Below are 21698 nucleotides of genomic sequence, written 5' to 3' on the forward strand. Positions count from 1 at the left end.
TTTTTTACACCATATTTAAGCATTCCCCCATTCAAAGTTGTGATCTGTATTATTCATGATTCATGTGACCCCTTCCAAAAAGTAAAAATGACAAAAACCACACAGTAATGCAAAAATATATTCTACAGAGTCCAGTGGAAATAAACTTTTTTTTTCTCATCTGACTTACTCAGAAGCTGGTTTGCTCAGGAAGCTCAATAAATTAAATCTAAAGCCTTGTTTATAACTATGCTGGCCTTTTTCACAGTGCCTGGGTACAGCCATACAGTAGGTGGTGTGATTCTGTCACACCATTATGTAGCAGTGTAACACAAAGTATCTATTTATAAAAAAATGAAACATTGAGTATCACTATGTACAGCTGATGCTTGAAGCATTATCTAGCTAGAGATGGACAGAACTAAAAGACCACCATATAGCTAAATAAAGATGGTTGCTTATACTTTAAAACTTCATTATGACCCAGAGTATTGGGCCATTTCTAACCATACTGCAGTGGACTTGCAATATTTCTAGGAATAAAATCAGCAACTAATATTTCTCAACTGCTTGAGTGTACTGATTTTGGATGTAGTGGTTAGTTACCAGGAATACATGAAAGATGCAGTGGCATCCCCTTGGTTTAAATTAATTAGCAAAACTGGCTTTGCAGAGGGTTCTCAAACAGTTCACATCCATCCCCACATTGCTAACCACTTTGAAACTTTACCTAATTAAGTTTCTTTTCAGTTGTCCTCATTAACGAGTGGACACAGTAGGGAACCAAGGCAACTACAGTGAGAGGCATAGCTGCGCTCTTACAGAAAGAGAGAATGTAGAACAAATACTCAGTATGAGTAGGTATCTTAACAAAATTATACAGCTGCAGGGTAGCTAAAGAAGCAGCTATACACAATATGCGGAAACTTATCTTGCAGCTATTTTTACCTTTGCAGCTCGTGATGAACATTTCAGAATTAATTCCAAGACCTAAACCAAAGAGTGCACCTAAATTCCTCACCAGTCCAGCAAATGGGGTTGTGTCAATGTTTATCCAGTCTGGATTGGCACACCACTTCTTGGCCTTTGGAACAGACCATAGCAAGTCAATATCAAGAAGCTTGAGGGACAGATAAAAGCCAAGGGCAAAGAGGAAAAGAAACAAGTTTGTCTTGATGTACATTCTCAAGCTTGCTGTCTGAATTGCAGGGGTATGTTCAAATGCTTCTGCCACAAGAATGCCTGTGGATTAGAAACTCAGTGTTACAGGGAACAACACACTTGTACTTTGAAAAGCATTTTCTACCGTGTCCCTACAGAATTTGACTTTTAAAGACAGAAGAATATACCTATGTAATAAATATCCACATGTGTGTCTATATATATATAGTTATATTTATACATACACATGTACACACACAATTTACCACTTTTGCAGTACATTACAAAACCTTTCCTCCCACTCAAAAGTGCCACTTTGGAAAAAAAACCAAAAACCAAGCACTACATGGTTTCGATATGAGGCATACCTTAAAGCCTGACTGCATCTCCCAGATGACAACCTATCAAATATTAGATGTAAACTGGAACATTCCTTTTCCAAAAGAGTCCCTCACTCAAAGACTGGCTCCAGCAATGCAGAATTCAACACCAGTTCCCACACAGGCTTTGAGTGTTGAAGGAAAAGACACAGAACACAGTTATCTTCTCTTGTACTCATTTTATCCTGGTTGTGAAGAGGGAAAGCTGTTAGCCAGGGCTGCCCAGGCTGCAGCTGCCCATGCTTTCATGAAAGAGAACATGAGCAGGAAGCCCCTGCTCAAAGCACTGGTCACCCTCCTTAAATTCATATAGATACCGGAGATACTGTTTATAGTTTGGACTCCCTGAATACCAATTTACAATATGCTTAAGTAACTCTGAAAAATGTACTTTAGCATCTTAAATCACCCAGGGGAGTTTGTCCTGCTATTTACATTTTTTTTTTCCATTTTGCCCCAGGTCTCTGTTTTTCCACATTGCACACATGCTGTTTTGCACATGGACACCATTTGAAGTGACCCAAATAACTTCCTCCTGAGAGGAAAGGTCAGAGCCACGGAGGAGCAATTTCCCCTCTGATGTCTTCCACAGTTAAAGATCAGATGCAGGCAGTACAAAGCAGTCAGAGCCAGTCTGGGGGAGTGTGGACACAATACAGTCACATCAACTGGCAGGTGGACAAGGGCTCACTCCCTCACTGTGAGTTACACAGGCAGCAGGCACATTCTACCTCACAAATTTTACCTTTGGACTAAAATCAAATCCCTGATTTTTAAGAGAGTGGAGAGCACCACCAGGGCTGCAAGGCAAGTCCAACTACTAAAAATATCTTGTCTTCTCTCATATTTAAAAAAAAATTGCATATAGGTTAAAAAGGAAAGAAAAAAATAGCAGCATTACCAGCAAATACTCCAAGAACAACTTGATGAGGGAAATGTGTTGCTATGAATACTCTTGAGATGCACACACTGATCTGGATAATCCAAAAAATACTCCAGAGGAATGACCATGTTAGTCTAAGAGGGAAAAGGAAGATGCTTAAAAATTAAAACAAGATATTTCATCTACTTATTTACCCCAAGACTCATCATGTAAGCCTCATGCTTTTACCAGCACAGGTTTACTAAGTAGAGTAGTTTAGAATCAGATGATTAAAAACTTGAAATCAGTACTAAAACATTATCAAGACTGGTTACAGAAACAGATCTCAGAAGTTTCAGGTCCAAGACACCTCTGTGGTTTAAGTGATGAAAGTCATCAATGGCAGATTAAATTAGGACTAGTACCTTAAATATATCTCTCATCATGAAGTCATAACTATATGCAAAACTCAATTATTTCAAGACAAAATTCACAGTCATGAAATGAATATTTGTTTAAATTAAGTCCACTAAAAACATAGCATATATTTAAAGAATCTGGAAAGACACTGACCTGTGAAGGGTAACAGCTGATTTATCTTTCCATCTAACTGTGTAGCTGAGTGCTGCTGTGACCATTACATACCAAACACAGGATGATCCCATGGCATGTCCAGATGGGCTTCCTAGTAAAAACAAAAAGGAAATATTCAACCCAAGAATGAATACTGTGACATTGGTCATATAGAAAATGTCTAGTGGTAGTTACTCAGGCACCTAATAATTTAGAAAAGAAATGGTTAACAAAGGCTGAAACTGCTTCTCAAAAGTTAATTTTTGCCATGAAAATTTTTCCGAAGGTTCATCTACAGAGAATCCATAATACTTGTCTGAAATAAAAAAGGTAGTAGCTCACTCACTTTATATTGGTGTGAGTTGGAATCTTGATAGGAAAACATATTATCTTCCCATTACTTGGATTTAAAAATTTTAAAAAGCACCTAGGGCTGTCTTAGAGCTGTAGCATGTAATGTAGAAATTATGTATGAGGATCACATAAAAAAGTTTTGAATGAGCCTCCTCATAATTAACAGGAGCAAGAGAAATTTAGCTCTTTGTAACATTCTAAACTAAGGGACCAGAATAACTTTAGATAGCACTTCCAAGCTGCTTTTTATCTGCTTCAGCAATTACCATGGTGTTAACAATTGAGAGCTGTGCCTCATTAGCAATATTACAATGCAGGTAATTAACATTTTGAGTAGTTTTGTAATAATTTTAGAAATGCACCTGAAACACAGAAAAAAATGTTTCTTTATGCTTAACTTTGATTAATTTTATAATTTTTAAGGTGGTGTAAAATATCAACCAGATTAAAAGCAGATTGTCAATGAAACTGGCACATGATATGATGCTCTAATTTCTGTACCCACAGGTACAGCACACAGTAGTCCACCTACAGCAGTCTATAACAGGGAACACTCTCATATAGAGAACAACAGTGATTTCTTTTTAATCCAGGTATATGTGTCATTTCTTTTAATTTAAAAAGTAAAATATCAATTTTACTGGAAGCAATATGAAACCACAGAGAAGTACCTACAACTGTGAAAATCACCATAAAACAAGGTATGATGACACGATGCAAGGGAAGTGATTCCTAAAATTACTCTGTAATTTCCTTTCTCATGTTCACCAGATTTACATTCAACAAATCAAAATAGGGAAAGAAAAAATTAGATCATTGGAATCTGTAAATCTGGGGCCTTTACATCTTGGGTTTCTGTGGAGACAGAGAAGGGACAGGGTTATTTCACTATCAGAAGAAATAATTTTGGCTCAAGAATGTGTTATGAGCCAGCACTGTCTAGTAGTGAGTAGAGTAAAAGAATATTTCAGTGAAGTAGCAAAGCAGAAATATCTAGCAGGACAAGCACAATGATTTCTGATTCCCTGCATTCATTTTTGCTATTCTGCTTGGCAGTACATTTAGAGTCACTCCACCAGCTCTTTTGTTAATTTCCTATCAGGTGTGCACTCCTAAACCTCATAATGGAACAAATGTCACTGATGAGGAAACAGTAATGTTGTATGTCAGCAGTAGAAAAGCCTCTCTTTGTTGTCATCTAGGAAAATGCCACCTAGGAATAATATTTCATAGCTTATCTGCAAATTACCTACTCAAAACAGCATAAATTTTACCTTAAAGTTTATATTCTTAAAGTTTTACAGATATTAGAAAACAAATGGCTGCTGGGTTTTAGTTCAGTTAATTCCAGAAATGCAAACCAAATTCAGGTCCTAAACTGTTTGCCATGCAGTCATATGAACAGTTCCCTCAGCTTTGCCTTTTGCTGAGACATGGAGTTTGGGGTTCAGGCTATCCTAGCAGTGTTTGGAGCTGCTTTCTCATGTCTGTGGCTGCTTCTCTAATCTTTTAATATAAATTTCTATTTTAAAAGTATTTATTGTGTGAAGTACCACACAAGCTCATACAATGATTGGGTGCATGTAACACCTGTACTGACTGTGCCTCCTCTGGCTAATGAGAAACAGGTCAGTGACAGTCTGAATGGTCCCGTGTAAGTGTGGAGGTGGGAAAAATGTGGTCATTATAAGTGCAAGGAAGGAATCAATATGAGAGTTGTACCCACTGGACAGAAATAGGAATGACCTTTCAGAAAGACAGGAACAAGAGGAAACATCTTCTGGTTCAATGAATCAAAATGAAACACTGACTGCCTCCTGAGCCTGGGCTTGGATCTACACAGCACTGATTGGGCTCAGTTCTGAAGGCTTTTGAGAAGATCTGAAGGCTTCAATACTTTGTGTTAGGTCTCAAATGAAGTAACTTGAAAGAGACTGCAGGCATATAGACCAGGCATTATTAAACCCTGCCTCATACAAGGGTTTAAGCTTCTTGCTCACAATTACAATGGGATGTAATGCAGAGTACTGTTAACAAAATACAGCTGTGCAAACTGTTTAAAAGCTTCAGTGGCATTGACAAGATGCAAAGCATATCATTTCCACAGTCAGTATTTTCTTGTACAAAAATTAAACTAAATTCAGTTAGCTCAATGCAAGTTCATCTTATTGCACGTATTAGGGTTGCACAAGTTCATTTAGCTTCATCAGTATTGCATTTGATTTCCACAGAGAAGATAATGAGATATAAACAGTGAAAATACATTAAAGGTACAATTCAAAAATAATTTTTCCCCATATATTAGTACACATACTCCCACACATGCATTCAGTGGCAGTGTCTGGTTCTGGTTCTTTTCCCCTTGTGATACATTAAGTAATCAATTGCTGAGACTATTGTTACTTACACTGAATCATCTACTTAATTTATGGGGTTTGAATATTTCTTGCAACAGCAAACAAGCCCTCAAACTCAACAGCTCTGGGATCTGCCTTGGAACCCAATAAATAATGTATTTCACAAGTTTTGTGAAAACTTCTTTCCAATACCCCGGTTCATTCTAGTAGTAGTTATTTTTAAAGCAAGTCTCCCTCCCTTGCATCTTTTGAAGGAAAAGAAGGAAATACTCTTGTCCTACAGCAAATACCTACCTATTGTATTTCTTCCTTTTCCTCTACTTGTTTTTGTGTGATATTTTATACATGAGCTCTAAGATTTCTGAATCATGTAAGACCTTCCTAAGTCACATTCTCTCCCCCTTGAAGCCGCTATCCCTATCAAATATACCAAGAAAATCTGCAACATTTCTTACCTGGTCCAGTTTCACATGTTATAGGAAACTGTTCAAGGCATGGGCTTGACTGATTAGGATAAATCATTGTTTCTTGCACCCACCAGTACGGGCGATGGCCAAACAAAATCCTGACCCAAAAAAAAAAAAAGAAGGAAGAAATTAAATGAAAATATTTTTACATAAGAAGGCCTCAGCAAAGCATGATAAATAATCTTACAAAGAATATAAAGAGCTATATTTGCAAAGCTGTTCTATAATAGTTCTACAGGTTCTTCTCATCTTATTACAAGGTTATTTCAAACATATCTTAAATATCTTCACTGTGAATTCCTATTTTATAATTAGCAGGGAAAATCTACTAGTACATTATTTACAGAAAGTTTTCTAAACTTGAGGTACATATAATAACTATTATTAAAAATTCCAAATTTTTCTTACCATTTAAATATGAGGTTGAACCAGTCACCAATGACAGCCACCCATATCATTTTAGTACCAACCACTTGGTTGAGCTGAAACCAAAGAGGAAAATAAATTGAAAATATATTCCGAGGATCACCAACATGTGACATAAAATTAAGGAAATCCTGGTAAGCCCTGTAGTCCCTCTGTAAATGCTGAATGATAAGCACTCCATTGCTGTGAAGGAGATCCATCTTAATGGATTAAACTATACTTGAAATATAGTAAAGTTCCTTTAATCTTAAGTTTCTAGTGACAGAGAATGAGAATCATGGAGGGGAGCTATTAAAAAGTGAGAGAAGGTGATTGACGTTGCCTTTATATTATATTGGCGTGGTGCACCCAGCCATTCCTGAAACACGTGGCTCCAAATCTCTGGGAAAGCATATGAGTCTGCTAGCACTGGAAAGCTTTTTTGTTTGCAAATTTTAATTGTAGGAAGCTAAGTGAAGTACGTGTTAGTACAAGCTGAGCAGCAGCAAATTGTGAGGAAAGTTTTGTGGAAACAAAATGTGTGACTTGTGCAATCCTTTGTAGGAACAGCTGGAACATGTTTGCCTAAACCTTTTCACAGTTCATTTCTCAGCAGGATGAACATCTTACTAATGTGTGTACTTCATTAAGTGTTGCCTGTGCATAGGATAGAAAGAATACACAAATTACTGATCTTCACAGAACTGTCACTGAAGCTGTACATTTCACTTTGAAACAGAACTTGGCTGCTACTAATAATTTGCACAACATATTTTTTCAGTCAGGGAAAATGCAACCAGCATCCCTATATCAACCATGCTGTCGAGCTGTAGATTTATTTTTAAAGCAACAATATTCTTAAAATACTGAAAAGCAATTGTTTCCTTGCTACAAGAGGCCTGTTAATCCAGGCCCAATGCAGACGGTGCTCCGAGTCGGAGCCATGGTTCGGTCCCACCATTCTTGGGCATTGCCTACGCGAGGCCCGTCCGGCGCCCTCTGCCGGGAGGAGCTGCAGCCCCCGCCTGCTGCCCCCCTGACAGAAACGAGACCTGCTGCACAAACCACAGCAAGGCTGGCAGCAGATCATCAGGAGACTTTCCCTGAACTGTTCCCCAGTGAAGCACAGCAGTGCTCCAGAACCAACAGCCAAGAGCAAACAGAGTCTGCAAACTGCAGGAGTTTAAAAGATTTCAGCAGACAATATATTAGCATATCAGATTTATCAATATTAGTACTAATAACTGTAGCATAAAATATTATGTTCATTTGAGGTGGCTTCATGAAAAGAACTTTTTCTACAAGAGATTAAGTGGATAATAAAAGCCTCATGATACCAACTTCTGATATCATCAGAGGAAAATTTCAAGCTCTTTATCAGGCTCTAAAATTCTAATGTAGTCATATCAAATTATTATCTGTGTATCTGAAACAGTGGGAGTCAGAAGACAGAAGCAGCTCTATATATGGGGTGCACACTTCCCTAATACTCTTTCCATGCACTTCAAGCTAAACTGCACAAGCTGTGCAGACAAAGACATGAACCACTTAACTGGTTTTGCTGAAGAGGGGCTTAATGGCTTAAGAGGGCTTCATGATGTGTGGTCAGGGAGTCACATGGAAACACTAAGTAGATTCAACAAATAAGGCATGACAATTAAATGGATGTAGAAGATTTCTCTTCCTGACACAATCTCACATTTACTTTAACTACTCCCATTTACTTTAGCTAATAACAGTCTGGTTTCAGAATTTTTTTAGCAGATTTAAATCCTGTATGTTTATTGCTACCAATTGCATTAAGCCATATAGAAAACCTTAAAGTTAAAAGTTTCAATGCGCTGCTTCTGAATAGCTACAATATTTTTCTAAATACTGACCAAATTATTCACTTTAACTAGTGGTATTTGATTTCAAGGAAAACCCTTCCAGATTCAAAATTTCAGGATATTTAAAAAAAAAAGAAAAAAAAACCCTAGATTTTTTTTCTGAAAATATTTGAGGATGTTTGTTTCTTGCTAAGTTGTATATCTCTACTGTTTTCCAGAGTGTGCAGCAAGACAACTGTCATAGAAATGAATGGAAGGAATTGATTTTCTTCCCCAAGACCATACTTGTTTAGAAATCTCTAATAACTCTTTGTACCTTACTGCCAAAGAAAATGTTCTTTTGCTACATTTTTTTACTGCAAAAATATCTTGCCTTTAAACATAATTAAGACTTACTATAACAATAAAAAAATCAGTCTTTTAGACATGTCTAGGTTTAGTATGCAGAAATGTAGAAATTCTCTGTTTTCCAATCTAGTTCAGCAAGAACAGTTAGCTTCAAACATGAGTGCAAATGCCAAGTCAGTTGGCAGCTGAATAACAGACATCTTACTTCTTGTACTTGGTTGAAAGAGCAACAATTATAATGAGGTTAAGTCCAAATAACTATTGTCCTATTAGGAAAAAATATTTTGCAGTACATAACTTTCCATCAAATACAGTTTAATGTCCTCAGGAGAGTCTACCAAGTAATAAGTCATTTTACAGTCCCTCTTTAATGGCACCACTGTTAGTCAGTGCTATCTGAAAAACTGCCTCTGACACAGGATGTGCAGAAGCACTGCAATAATTGCAATTACTTTTTGCATGTTTGCTTTATTTATAATTCAAACCCACCCACCCATATTATCTATGCACCAGAACAGCAATGCATCTGCTCAGGCTGAACTCTTCAGCCAGAACCCCTCAGGCACACTTTGGCTCTCTTTTCAGAAGGCTGAACACCTCTTGACATTAACTTTCAGGATTTTGCTGCTGATTCTCATGCTTAGAGAAAGATAAGCACCTTAAACATAATAAAGACTAACAGCAAGAGAAAAGGCTTTCATTTTCTCCTACATTCTTTCTGAGTCTTTTAGAAGCTCCTACATCCTCACCTTAGAGATACCAGAGGAATCATGTTCATAAAGGATGTTTTAAAACCCTCACAGACACCATGGAAGTTTTGGAACAGGTAAGTGTGTTTCTGTGGGAGAGGCAGTTCCCACTGTGCCTGGAATCAGCCACGATCCTGCTTCCTGCTCCATCCAAGAGAAATCAATAACTGACATGTCAGTAATCTCTTGTTCTGCCTGTCATGTTAAACAACCAATACAAGTCTGAGACACTGAAGACCTTCCAAGTTGTAATAACCCACAAAGATGGTGAAACATGACTTGAAATACTATAGTTAATAACTTGTTTGACAAAGGAAAAGCACTTCTTCAATAGACCTTCCCTCACTCCTCTATGCAAAGCACCGCAAAAAGCTTCTGTAATCCCCCTAGTGCTTCAAACTCACTCAAAATAAAACTATTTGCTGTATTTTAGTATGGGGAATTGCAGGGAACCTTATGATCTATACAAAATGGTCAGAATGTGTAGGCAATTAGGTTTTTAAATGGAAGCTTTCTCTTGTTTTGATATTGGAGAGCCAAGGTTTGGCCTTCACATAAATTAGTTCTTAGTTCAAAGCAAAAACCTTTCAAATGCTATCTGTTCATACATTTTAAAATTTATTGATAATTTCTTGATTTACTGTGTTTTCCAAGACACACAAAACCAAAGATTTCATATTTACACACACATAAAACATGAAAGCAAGAGTCATGCTGATGATCCACTGAAGGGAGGATAAAATGTTTACAGCTGCCTTGCACCTACATATTACAGCAAATATTACATAACACTCAACTGATGCTTTTAAGTAAATGTTTGCAAAAGCAAACATTTTTTGAAACACTGTTAATGGAGGCCTATGTAATGGGCCTAACTTTCTGGTACATTATGCTTAGTTAATTGAACAACAACATGAATTTCCACACCAGTATTTCCATTGACACTGGACCAACTACAAGGATTAACAAGCAATTTGCTAAGTTCACCAGCAGACACTGTATATAACAGCTGACAGGTATTTTCTCAGGTGTGAATGCTTTCCAAGTGGAACACTGAAAAGATACACCTTAATTTTTTAATTAGGAAGAGAAGAATATTTCAAGAAGCTTGTGCTCTCTCCCTCTCATTTTTTGCTCTCTTTCTTATCCCATGTCCTCAAGCATTCCTCTTTGGACTCAGGCTTTTTTAGGATTGGGCTGACCAATAGAGGTTTAGCAATAGTAAACATGACCCAGTCTTCTTCTCTTCGTTCTGCCACCTTAACCTGATCTTTTCTAGTTAGTACAGTCTTTACTCTTTGCTTTAAAGTTAACTATGCAAGCACACAAAGCCAACAAAACTAATGTGTGCACTATAACAATAACCAGACCTGCCAGACCTTAATATTTGTTTACATTAGTAATGTAAATTAGTAATGTAATTAAATTTCATTGTGTTTATAAGTGCAATAATATAAATTATATAAACAATGCATGGAATACAATTCTGGCATGCCTATGAAAAAGTCACATCTAAGAAATTTTACTTATTTTAAGTATGAAGAACACCTTTTAGAAATTAGAAGCCACCTAGAGAGGACAAAATTCCTTCACATTCCATGAACTGCAGGCAGAAATGGAACCGAAACCCATTAGCCAACAATCTCCAACCCATCTTTTCAATTCCCTTTCCAATAAGATTCCTGGCTTACTGTCACCCTCCAATCCCTGAAATTAGCCTGCTCTAACTCTTAAAACCAGCCCTATGCCAAGCCTGGCCCAGGCAGTCAGAAACCTGCCACAAGAGGTAGCTGAGTCAGTTTATTAGCACCAGCTTGTCAATCCTGTGCTCCTTCAGAATGCCCTCATAAGCTGCAGCAGCTCTCCAGCCCTGAGCTGGACTTTGCAGCTGCCTCTTAACCCACAACTGCCCAGGACATATTTCCTGTTACCAATAAAATTAAGCAGCAGATTTTTGTTGGCAACATTCTGCCCTTCAGTTTGACTGCAGGGAACTGTCACCCTGTGGCTGCTGCTGAGCCCCTTGGAACCTTGAGTTTAACCAAATAGCCTGGGCCTAAAAGGACACCCATGAACAGCTGGAAAATGCAGAAATAGCACAATTGATGGTCTCCAGCCAAGGTCACAGTGTTAAAAATAGGTAAATCACCGTTGAAACTTTTTTCCATCCGTGGCTACTCCATGGCTTGCTAGGACAGACACTTAGAAAGCAACAATTCAGAACAATTGTCTGGGCTGGAGTTATGGTGGGTTGGCTGCCTGCATTTCTGTCCATGGAGCCTCTTGAATCAGATCCAGAAGAGGGGACTGAAGAAGCATCTGACCTGCACTAGTTTGGGCCATGAAACCACATTCCTGTTTGCAGCTGGCAAAAACCACCAGCTGGAACTGAAAATTAGGACTTGCCAAAATCACTGTGCTTCCCTGAAACACACACTTGGTAAACTGATGGTGGACAGTAGTGGGAAAGGTTGAAGATAGTTCATGTCTCTCAAAACCTCTAAATGAATCAGAAAAGAGATCAATTAAGGTATGGATTCTGCCAGTAAATGCATTTAGTCTTGTTAGGTGGGTGAAAGTGTAAAACAAAGGAATAGGACTAATGAGTCTAGAAAAACTTCACCAATGAAGAAAAGACACCTAACACTTTGGAGCTAGTGCCAGCTACTGTGGGGTGAACTCATTATCTGTGTTATCCAGCTGTAGAACCCACCAAAAGATTATGGATTAGAAAACAGGACTTGATTAGATTAGTTTAACTTGTATTTACAAAACTCCAGGGACTGGGAAAATTGTGTATTCAGAAAGTTATGAGCTCAAATAATAGAGGCTAATACTGTCAAGAGCAACACTGAAACTTTATACTAACAGCATGCACTTGGTTAGGCAAGAAATGTTCCTAAATAAAAAAAGGCATAAGGTATAGGTCCATAGTGCCCAAATTCATACGTGGCTAGGTAATCATCCTTGGACCAGCCCAACTTCAGTGCAATTAAGTGTGAAGCAGGTAAGAAACAGGGGTCTATCAGCTTTAGGAACATTGCTGAGGAAACTGTGAAGTCTGGAGAACAGTGTCCAAGTTAAACACGACAGGAATACAGTGGGGTAAAAGTGTTTATACGAGAAGTTTGTGTAAGGGTAATGGAACTAATGGTTGGTGGTCCCAAGCATTGCACAAGTGGAAGATAGTAATTAGTACTTTTAGACAGCAATCCTCAAAGCCATGCTAAATATACATTACTCTAAATAGCACTGGCACAAACTAAAATTAAGAGTAATTCATTAGCTATGTTAAAAAAATTATTAAAAGTAGCTTTCATAAAAAACTGAAAGCTGCTACCTTGGATCACAAGCTAGTGCTTATCAAGAGCTAAAAGGGAATATAAACAACTGGAGAAAAACCAGTCAGATTGTCATAAAGAGCAAACTCACTTTGACAGTCATTTATGGCAAACGTTTGACTGGGTACAGGCATGGCTACTGTATGGTGGTTTTGTTCGCACCAAAAGGACTGCAATTACCCCTGCAGGTCATTCTCCTCTCAGAACGAGCTTCATCCACGTTCTTTTAGAGAATTCAAGCCGGGCGAATTAAAAAGCGGTCGGGAAACTCACAAAATTTAAGACCGGTTACCGTAAGTGCGTTCCATGAGTAAAACTGGGAACAAGCTGTGGCTTCAGAGGAGCGTAAATGAGCCGCGCTGTTCGCTCAGCACCGAACAGGCAGTTTCCCCCCGCGGCCCTGCAGCAGCAGACTCAGATACCGCATCCCAAGCAGCAATGCCGGGGGGGACGGGGGCAGCCGGGAGTGCCGCCCCTCATGGCACCGCCCCTCAGGGCACCGCCCCGCCATGGCGGCCGCGCCCCTCACGCCGGCCACGCCTCGCGCTCGTTACCGCAGCAACGGCCGGCGGGCCCGGGCCGGGGCTCAGCCAATCAGCGGCGCGCTTGCTGCGGGGCGGGCGGGAGCGGCCGTTGGCGGCGGGAAGCGGCGCGGCGCGGCGCGGACGCGGTGGGTGCGGGCCGGGAACGGGGCCGGGGCCGGCGGGCGGTGAGGGGATGGCGGGGGAACCTCCCCTGGTGCGGGAGCCGAGCGTCGGGAGAGTGCGAGGGAGACGCGGCTCCCACTGAGCTGATGGTGACAACAAAAACAACTTGCGCCGAGAGGTTTGAACAACAAGGCGGGGCGGTAGAAGCAGCCCGGAGCGTTCGCTCTGTGTTAGCCGTGCTGCCATTGCCTCCCGTGCCCTGACGCCGCGCCTGTTCCCGCACAGGTCTGGTACAGCGCTATGGGTAACGTACCGGCGGAAGATGAAGTAACACTCCTTGAAAGAGATATGAAAGAGTTTTGGAACCAGTTTAAATTCAGTTATGGCACTGAACAGAACAAACAGACTTCAGCGCTGAAAGATTTGTGCACGGAGACTTTAGAAGCTCTTGCAGGTACAAAGGCCCTTGCTCCTGTTAACTCTGCTTTTTGCAAGTTGTCATCAAACTTCTTCAGATAACTGAAGTAACTTTCCCTTACAGAGAAATGGTCCAAGAAGCTGAAAGAAGAGGATGTGATGATTGACAAAATTCACGAGTATAAAAATGGTACAGCTATTTCTTATGCTCAACCTTTATAAAATTAACTGAATATAGCTGGATAGTATGTTTAACTTCAGGTTTGAAAAGGCAAGTAGTAACATCAGAATGAAGACAGAATTAAACCCAAACATAATGGGTTGGTTACAACATAAATTAAAATGTAAATTTCAAGTCAAAAGCAATTTGTTAAAAAACTTCCTTGATGATGCAAAAATATGTTTTCTGCATAAAGCATAAGTATTTAAAACAATAGTGTCAGAATTTTTGACTGCAGTAGGAAAATTAAATTAAACTGCTTAGTAAAGCTAAGTATTGTGAAGTTATTTATGTCTTTTCCATATTAGTAAGAGAATACTGTCAGCTCATCAGTCTAGGGTTAACTTGGCTGAATTTTGTAAACTTCAGAATATCAGGTAAAATGATTGCAACTCTCACATCAGTCAATGTTTCCATTCTTGGCTTTCTGTCATTACCTGTGGGCAGGAGCCACCATCTTCATGCTTTGAATATGTATGTAGTGCTGGCACCAGAAGCAAATTTCATCTCATTAAAGTATCAGAGCAGCTCCATACTTTGTAGCTTCTCTTAGGAATAACTTTCACTTTAAGTTTTCCTTTGGTATAGTTAAGCTAACTTCTCTCTGCAGCTATGGTAGCATGCATTCTATTGTGTCTTATTAATATAAATAATGTCAAACTACTTAAGTTTTAAATAGCAGAGACATAACTTAATCAACTGTATGTGTTCATATTTTCTTGCCTCCTTTCAGAGATTCTCCAGCAGAGCAAATACATAGCAGAAAAGGAAGAGCAGTTGACAGAAATAAGATCAGAGCTAAATCAAGAACAAGAGCAGCAGAAGAACTTGATGGACAGCATTGAAGAGCTTAAACAAGAGTTGATGAAGAAAATGGAAAGTAAGTAAAAAAGGATAATAAGTAAATTTTCATAATTGAAGGAGGGGTTGTTTTTAACACTTGCTTTTGTGGCTTTTCTGCTGTTCTAGATGGTTTTTTATGTGCTTGTTTTGCCTTTGATACTTATGATGGACTTTTAAATTCTAGTAAAATCTTCTAAAAATAAAGCTGCCAAGGAGAAACTGGAACAAGTGAGCAAGATTAAAACATTGTTTAAAGAGCATCTTGCGTTGGAGATGCGTAGAATTCCAGGTAGGTTTCTGTAGCTTCCACAGTTTCTGTGTGCACTGATACAATGTGGCTCATGCTGGATTGTGCAGTGAAGAGCACATAGCTTACACACTTGATCAGTTGGATTAGCCCAGCTACTACATTTGTCCCTCAAATGGCAAAATATGTTAAAATGCATTTGTCTTGCAAAGAGGCCAGGGTTGCTTAATTTGTCAGTGTTCTAGGAATATTAATTGAAACTAATTTTGTATTGTGAGTTTTAATCATCATTGTGACTCTGCAGCAGAGGTTAATGGTGTTAATTACTTCTGTTTGTGTTTATTTTAGATGAGCAATTACAGTTTATATTCAGGCACATTGACCACAAAGATCCTGATAAGCCCTACGTGTGTACCCTTTCCATAAATGAACAAGGGGACTATGAAGGTATGTGAATTTGAATACTTAAATTAGAGCACTGAATCTGACACCTCTTTGAAAAAAGCAGAGGAGTAAAGTGCAGCTTAATTGGGATCTTTTATCTTCCAATTCCTGAATGGAAAATCTTGAACTGGTAATATTGTTTCTTTAATTATGTTTGTCTTGTTAACTTGCATGAAAATAGGACTGCTTATATTCACTGGCCTCCATTTGTGGAGATGCTGTTTACTTTGTATCAAGCAAAGCAAGAGAAGGACCACAGACAGAGATGAAAATGCTCCATTTGTAGTTTGTTTCTGCTACAGTTTCTGCTTGTGTATGCTGACAGGCTTATTTCAACTTGTTCCAGAAGCCTAGAGGCAGAAAAAGGGTGACATAGGTGAAAGAATAAAACTTGAAATCCAGCATTCCCCTTCTGTAAGGGCACAGCCTTTTGGATCTCAAAGCTGGCTATGTGGTTCATTTATGGAATTTGAGTCCTAGATAGCTTCTAGACAAATGCTGCTGGGGCTCTGCCATGCCTCTGGGTCTGAACTGAACAGATTTCTGGTTTTACTAATTCAGACCTAAACTGTTGAAGTCAAAAGTCTATCATATGCTGGGCTACATCAGTTTACAATCTGCTTGCCTGCAGAGCAACATCATGGCTTAGGAGTGTGTTTCAGTTTTTGAGTAGGCTATGGATTCCTGGGAATTGCTGTAACAACTCGGGCAGGAGCACAGCACTAAGTGGGAGGTCAGGAAATCAAAAAACCTGTTAAGTTCTTTGAGGCTTTCTCTTTGCTGAAACAAAATGAGGCTTCTCCAAAATCATGCAGGTGAAAATGAAAACATAAAAAGATAACAAACTCCATTAGTATTTCATAGGTGCAGAAAAACACTGGTATGGACTTATTCTTTTATTAGTAGTCTAATCTTTTACAAATTTGTGTCATTCTAGTGAATTCCTGTACTCCTCCTCTGGACTGTATTGCAGAGTTACAGCTTAAACTGAGAGAAACTAACAATTTTTCTGCATTTATTGCCAACATCAGAAAAGCTTTCACTGCTTTATCATATAAACAGTCTGCATGAAACTGGTTTGTACCTCTCTTTCTGGATGTAGAGCACTCTTACTCCCTTCCTGTTGGTGAAATGCTGTATTTATCAATGTTTGATTCCTAATTTCTAAATAAAGATCATGAAAGTGATATTTTAGTCTATTGTTATCTGGACACATTTTGAATCATTCCTTGAACATTGGTATCACCAACTACTGCCTTAACTGAATGTCTGGACATGTAAATTTTGATCCATTACATGCATTAATGGTGCAATGGTTTGTATTTAACTGCCCCGGGGAGATAATCAAAATAAAGTAGCTTCTGTAGTTTGTGTATCTTTTCCAAAAGCATGGATGTCTCTGTCAGATTTCTGCGTCGTAGAAATAGGCCTGAAACCTATTAAAAAAAATAGTTTGCTGAAGCTTAACGCTTGTTTCAGTTACTTGTGTCATAGGTCATTGTCCTGATTTTTACCGTAACTTGTACTCTACAGTGTTAGCATTTATATTCATGCATCTAAATATTTTTCTTCTGGTCTGTTAAACTTTGTCATTGGAAACCTTTTGACATCGCAAAGCCTGAAGTATAATGTATTAAAGTATGAAATATAGTGGTGACAGATAAATCATGTGTGCATTTTTCATCTTATCAAGAAGACTATTACTACCACAATGCTTAGCTTTGATTGAAAATATTCTTTTTCTATCCTGTAAACTGTTATCATTTTTACAGAAATATTTAAAAGGACTGTTGCAACAATAAGGAAAATGTTTCATTTGATAATATACCATAGTTGAAATAAAGACTTGACTAGGTTCAGTCCTAGAAATTCTAGTGCATCAAAAACTAATATGTATGACCTAGTAATTTAGGCATGTTTAAATGTGGTGATCAGATCTGATCTGATCTGATCAGATATTCTTAGTACAGTTGGGAATATTTCCCAGTCATATGTGAACTGTATTTTAAATAATTTGGTTTGTCTGAACTTAACCATATAGCTTGATGGGTGCACCACAGACTACACACTCATCTTCTAGGATCACAACTTAACAAAAAAAGTTAAAGACATAATCTTCCATTTCTTCTTCTCTATAGGGCATAATTTGCTGTTTTCTATGTAGTGCATCATTCTCCTTGGTGTGCCCTATTGATTTTTTTTCTTGTGTTACAGCCAGTTATACACAAAGAACAGTAAGAAAGGTAAAGGTGCCAATTGATTACACTGCAATTTTGGAACAGAATAGCAGCACAGAATTACTAAGCATTACTATAGTGACATCTCAAATAAAACAAATCTTCAGTTACTGCTTTGTGTCCTCTCTCAGGACAAACCCTGTGTCCTCTCTGAGAATTCTGTAACTGGCAATGGCACACAAAGACAAGGGATGGGAGCCTGACTTCAGGGTCTCATTGTTCATTAGTGGATTTGCTTCCTTTTCAATCAGATTAACAGGATTTAAGTTGCAGGTACTTCTCAGGAAGTATGCTCTGATTGTGCCATACTGTCTTCTCTACTGTGTCAATAAACTGCATTTATTCAGTGCCTTGAAATTGTCTAAATTAGTTTTGTCATTGTAACACCTTAACATTGCTGTGAACTCACTTGTGATTTGTAACCTTTTAAAAGGCTTGTGGAGCTTGATACAACAAAGATATGCACACATAAATCAGTCCCACAGACACAGAAAGAGTATGGATTTCAACTGTGTGAATAAGCTATACTAAATGATTGTGGTATTAGTCCTACCTTTTGGAAAACAATAGTTGCAATTCAGTTGTATGAGGCATTACTGCTAAAACAGGATTGTATGCCTGAAGGGTTGGGAGGAATGGCTCTGATTGCCAGACAGTGGCACTCCATTCTTTTTATCCATATTATCCCTAATTACTTTGACTTTGAGAGTCCTTTAGAGTCTTGAGCTTATTTACAAGTTGTTGTAGCAGAAGCAGAGGCAATGAAGCCTGATTTCCTATAGATCTGTGGGTTTGTCCTTGAACAGTGCCATTCTCTTCACTGTGATATTCAGCTCTTCTTTACAACCACTCCTGAGTTATGCCATTTGGCTCCTGCTTTGCTGCTGCTGAAGCTGCAGGACACCAGTTGCACCCTGCCTACTCTTTGTCCAGTGCACTGATCTGTGGTTCTCCTCTGTACCTGACTGCTGACTTTAAGTACATTATAAGGACAGGGATAACTGCCACACAATCTTCTTTTCAAATTTAGACTAATTGAGCAACACATTCAGAAGCTGCTGGGGAGACTGACAGAAGCTAAAAATAGTGTTTAGTCATGCAAGCATGTGGTGGTTTTTCATATGACATTTTTATGGATACACATAAGTAGTTATGCACTGAAATGATTAATTGAAATAAGATACAATTAGCTTCAGTGTGATTTTCTTCCTCTTCAGTCACAGCATGTTGAACAATGCAAATTGCTACTGACTCACCTGTTTTGTGACTGATGGATAACTCTCTATGTGGAAACATGCTCTTTGACTGACTTGCACTAGCTACTGCATCATGGGCTCAATTCTTCATTATCCATTATCTTCTACACCACAGCTTCAGCTGGAATAACTGGCTGGACAAAGAAACAGGTCTGTTAGAATACCAGCTATGTATCACTATTTTGATTTAGAAGCATGCTACATTTCATACTGATGGCAATTGCAATTACCATAAAGGAAATCAAGCTTTTAAGAGAAGACTGCATACATTAACCTTTTGGCTAAGTGAGGAATGGGTCAAAGTGATAGGTGACCTCGTGGGTGGTTTACTAGCTGAGTTACATTAATGTAAATGCTTACCTCACAGGCAAACAACTAATACTTCCCATGCAAAGCTAATGAGAGAGTTTTGCTTGTGTAACTCCATGTATGACACAACTTTATAATGGAAAGACAATGCAGCAAATTGGTAGTTTTATTTTTTTAGTATTATATCAGCATGACTTACTGGCCTGTATTTTCCTGCACTTATTGCAAAGGCAGATAAGCCATCTGATAAACTCATGTTTCTAAAGGAAAGAGGAAAATCCTCTTCTGGCATGCAATTCTCAATGCTGTCAACTGCAACTCTGCAGCAATTACCCATCTTTTTTAGGCTCCAGCCTTCTCTAAGGTTAGTCCACAATTCTGAGTCTGCTTGGGACTGTAGTACACTCGGGATCACCTTTACTAAATGTTGTGCTAATGGCATCCCATTGAATCAAAATATGAAATCCACAATCAATGTGAATGCAATTTACACAAGAAAAATGGTTTAATGTTCCCAACTGCTCCTGCTGTTTCCCTTTGCTGTTAGCAACCCATTCTTCTTCTCCAAGATAATACAGTTAGCAGTCTATAATAGTTACCTGTCAAATCTTACAGAGGAGTTCTTCTATGCAAAACAGCTGCTGTGTTTGTGCTGGATACTTGGACAAGTTGCAAGAGTAGTGCAGACCATCACAGCTTAACTATACATAATTTCAATAGTTCAAAGCCTTAGAAAAAATGAGATTCAGTTAGTAGGAAATTGGTATTAAAGTGGAACAGTTATTAAAAAAAAATCATGTGAAAAGGCTGTTTCTAGTCTGGACAGCAGTTCTGGCTGTTATTTACATCCACCCAGTCCAGGTGGTGCCACAGCTTGGGTCATCACTTCCTCAACATTGCTGAAGGACCAAATGTTGGACCTGTAAGTGAGCTAGACTATTTACATGCAAATCCTTTCTGGAACTGAAATCTGATTACACTGTCCCATAAAGTAACAGGTATGGGCAGTAATCTCACTTGGGAGATAGATCCATGAGAAACCACATGTAAAAATGAGAACTAAATGCTTTGGATGAATTAAGTTTAAATTAAGCCTAAATGAGGGACTAAACAAAAGTAACTATGAGATAGCAAGCCTTTCTGGTAGGAAGCAGCTCCTTCAAAGGCACCTTAGGAGACCCAACAGTAATTATAATTACCATTACTGTGAATTAAAAAGGTGTGGTTATCTTCATCATAAGCTCAGAAATATGACATAAAATTGCTGGTTAGATTAATGTGAGAAAGCTGATGCAAGTTTAATTAAGGAAGGATCACATTTCATCTTTGGGTTTCAGGACTTTTTTTTTGAGGGGAGATTGCAAAAAGTTGATGTAAATATGCAAGAAATGTGGTAGTTGTGCAGGGACTTTGCTTGGTTGTTCTGGAAAACTGAGAAATAACCTGCACAGTATTTTTTAGGGAGAGTACCTTACACTTTGAAATGTTTAAAAAGCATAAAAAACCTCATCCACTGTAGTGTTTTTCAGATGTATATGAAAGAGCAATAATTTAGGAATGTAAATATATGTTGCCAGCCAGTAGCTTAAGAGTACATTACCTTTTCATCTGATCAGTGAACTATAGCAGTAACATTACAAGTAGGTCATGTTACTCTTAAAAAACCCTCAATACTCAACTTCTAATACTTACTTTTATATTACACTTTCCAGTTACTAAAAGCTAACAGTTCTGTGTCACACGTAAACAATTACCTTTGAAAGTCAGAACCTCAGGAACACGTCATTGTTGCACATAACCCTGCATTTAAGAAACCCCTCCACAAGAATCATCATTGGTTTGGCAGACTCAGGGCTGGAAAAGGTGGGTATAAAACACAAATTGGCATCTTGTTCTGTGAAACCCTCTTAAGCAGGTTACTGGCTGACAAGAGTAGACAGTGTAAAATCTGTCCAGGGGCAGGACTGGCTGCAGCAGAATGGATCACCAAAAAGACCAAAAACCCCAGCACAATTTAGGGAAACAAGAACCCTCCACCCACACTAGCAGAGCTGGGACTAACTTCCCTCCACATAAGCCCCCAGCCTCTGTCCATCACAGCATGATGAGCTACTGAGTCATGCAGAAATTTGCTCATCTGGGACAGCTACACGTTTGGATTCCCTTCACTCACCTTCTAAATCTACAGGAAATTGTGTCACTGCCTTCTAACTCTCCTGAAGCAGCAGTCCTCCTGCTGTCCTCAGAGAGCCACTGTTTCCTGTGCAAAGGGT

At 38.7% G+C, this 21698-nt stretch overlaps 2 protein-coding genes across 2 annotated transcripts; one reads left to right on the plus strand and one right to left on the minus strand.

Annotated features, from left to right (window-relative positions):
* Nucleotides 1-709: 709 nt before the first annotated feature.
* G6PC2 (glucose-6-phosphatase catalytic subunit 2) lies at nucleotides 710-6759 on the minus strand. The gene is made up of 5 exons (XM_054278344.1): nucleotides 6542-6759; nucleotides 6122-6231; nucleotides 2956-3067; nucleotides 2422-2537; nucleotides 710-1221 (listed from the first exon to the last, which is right to left on the minus strand). Exons 1-5 carry the CDS (start codon nucleotides 6757-6759, stop codon nucleotides 710-712), a joined length of 1068 nt encoding a protein of 355 aa, XP_054134319.1.
* A 6670-nt stretch (nucleotides 6760-13429) lies between these two features.
* On the plus strand, nucleotides 13430-17564 carry SPC25 (SPC25 component of NDC80 kinetochore complex). Its single transcript, XM_054277916.1, has 7 exons — nucleotides 13430-13475; nucleotides 13738-13906; nucleotides 13994-14059; nucleotides 14823-14969; nucleotides 15117-15221; nucleotides 15528-15626; nucleotides 16561-17564. Exons 2-7 carry the CDS (start codon nucleotides 13753-13755, stop codon nucleotides 16692-16694), a joined length of 705 nt encoding a protein of 234 aa, XP_054133891.1. The 5' UTR covers nucleotides 13430-13475; nucleotides 13738-13752; the 3' UTR covers nucleotides 16695-17564.
* The last annotated feature ends 4134 nt before the right edge of the window (nucleotides 17565-21698 follow it).

The sequence above is a fragment of the Melozone crissalis genome, unplaced genomic scaffold, assembly GCF_028551555.1.
Source record: "Melozone crissalis strain CALT ecotype California unplaced genomic scaffold, PUWL_Pcris_2 ptg000023l_1, whole genome shotgun sequence".
In the NCBI taxonomy this organism is placed as follows: Eukaryota; Metazoa; Chordata; class Aves; order Passeriformes; family Passerellidae; genus Melozone; species Melozone crissalis.

Coding starts and splice junctions, on each gene's coding strand:
- G6PC2 (XM_054278344.1), bottom strand. CDS start 6,759: ATGGATCTCCTTCACAGCAATGGAGTGCTTATCATTCAGCATTTACAG. Junction 6,232..6,541: donor TTCAACCTCATATTTAAATG/GTAAGAAAAATT, acceptor TTTTTGGGTCAG/GATTTTGTTTGGCCATCGCC. Junction 2,538..2,955: donor TCAGCTGTTACCCTTCACAG/GTCAGTGTCTTT, acceptor TTTCCCTCTTAG/ACTAACATGGTCATTCCTCT.
- SPC25 (XM_054277916.1), top strand. CDS start 13,753: ATGGGTAACGTACCGGCGGAAGATGAAGTAACACTCCTTGAAAGAGAT. Junction 13,907..13,993: donor GACTTTAGAAGCTCTTGCAG/GTACAAAGGCCC, acceptor TTTCCCTTACAG/AGAAATGGTCCAAGAAGCTG. Junction 15,222..15,527: donor GGAGATGCGTAGAATTCCAG/GTAGGTTTCTGT, acceptor TGTTTATTTTAG/ATGAGCAATTACAGTTTATA.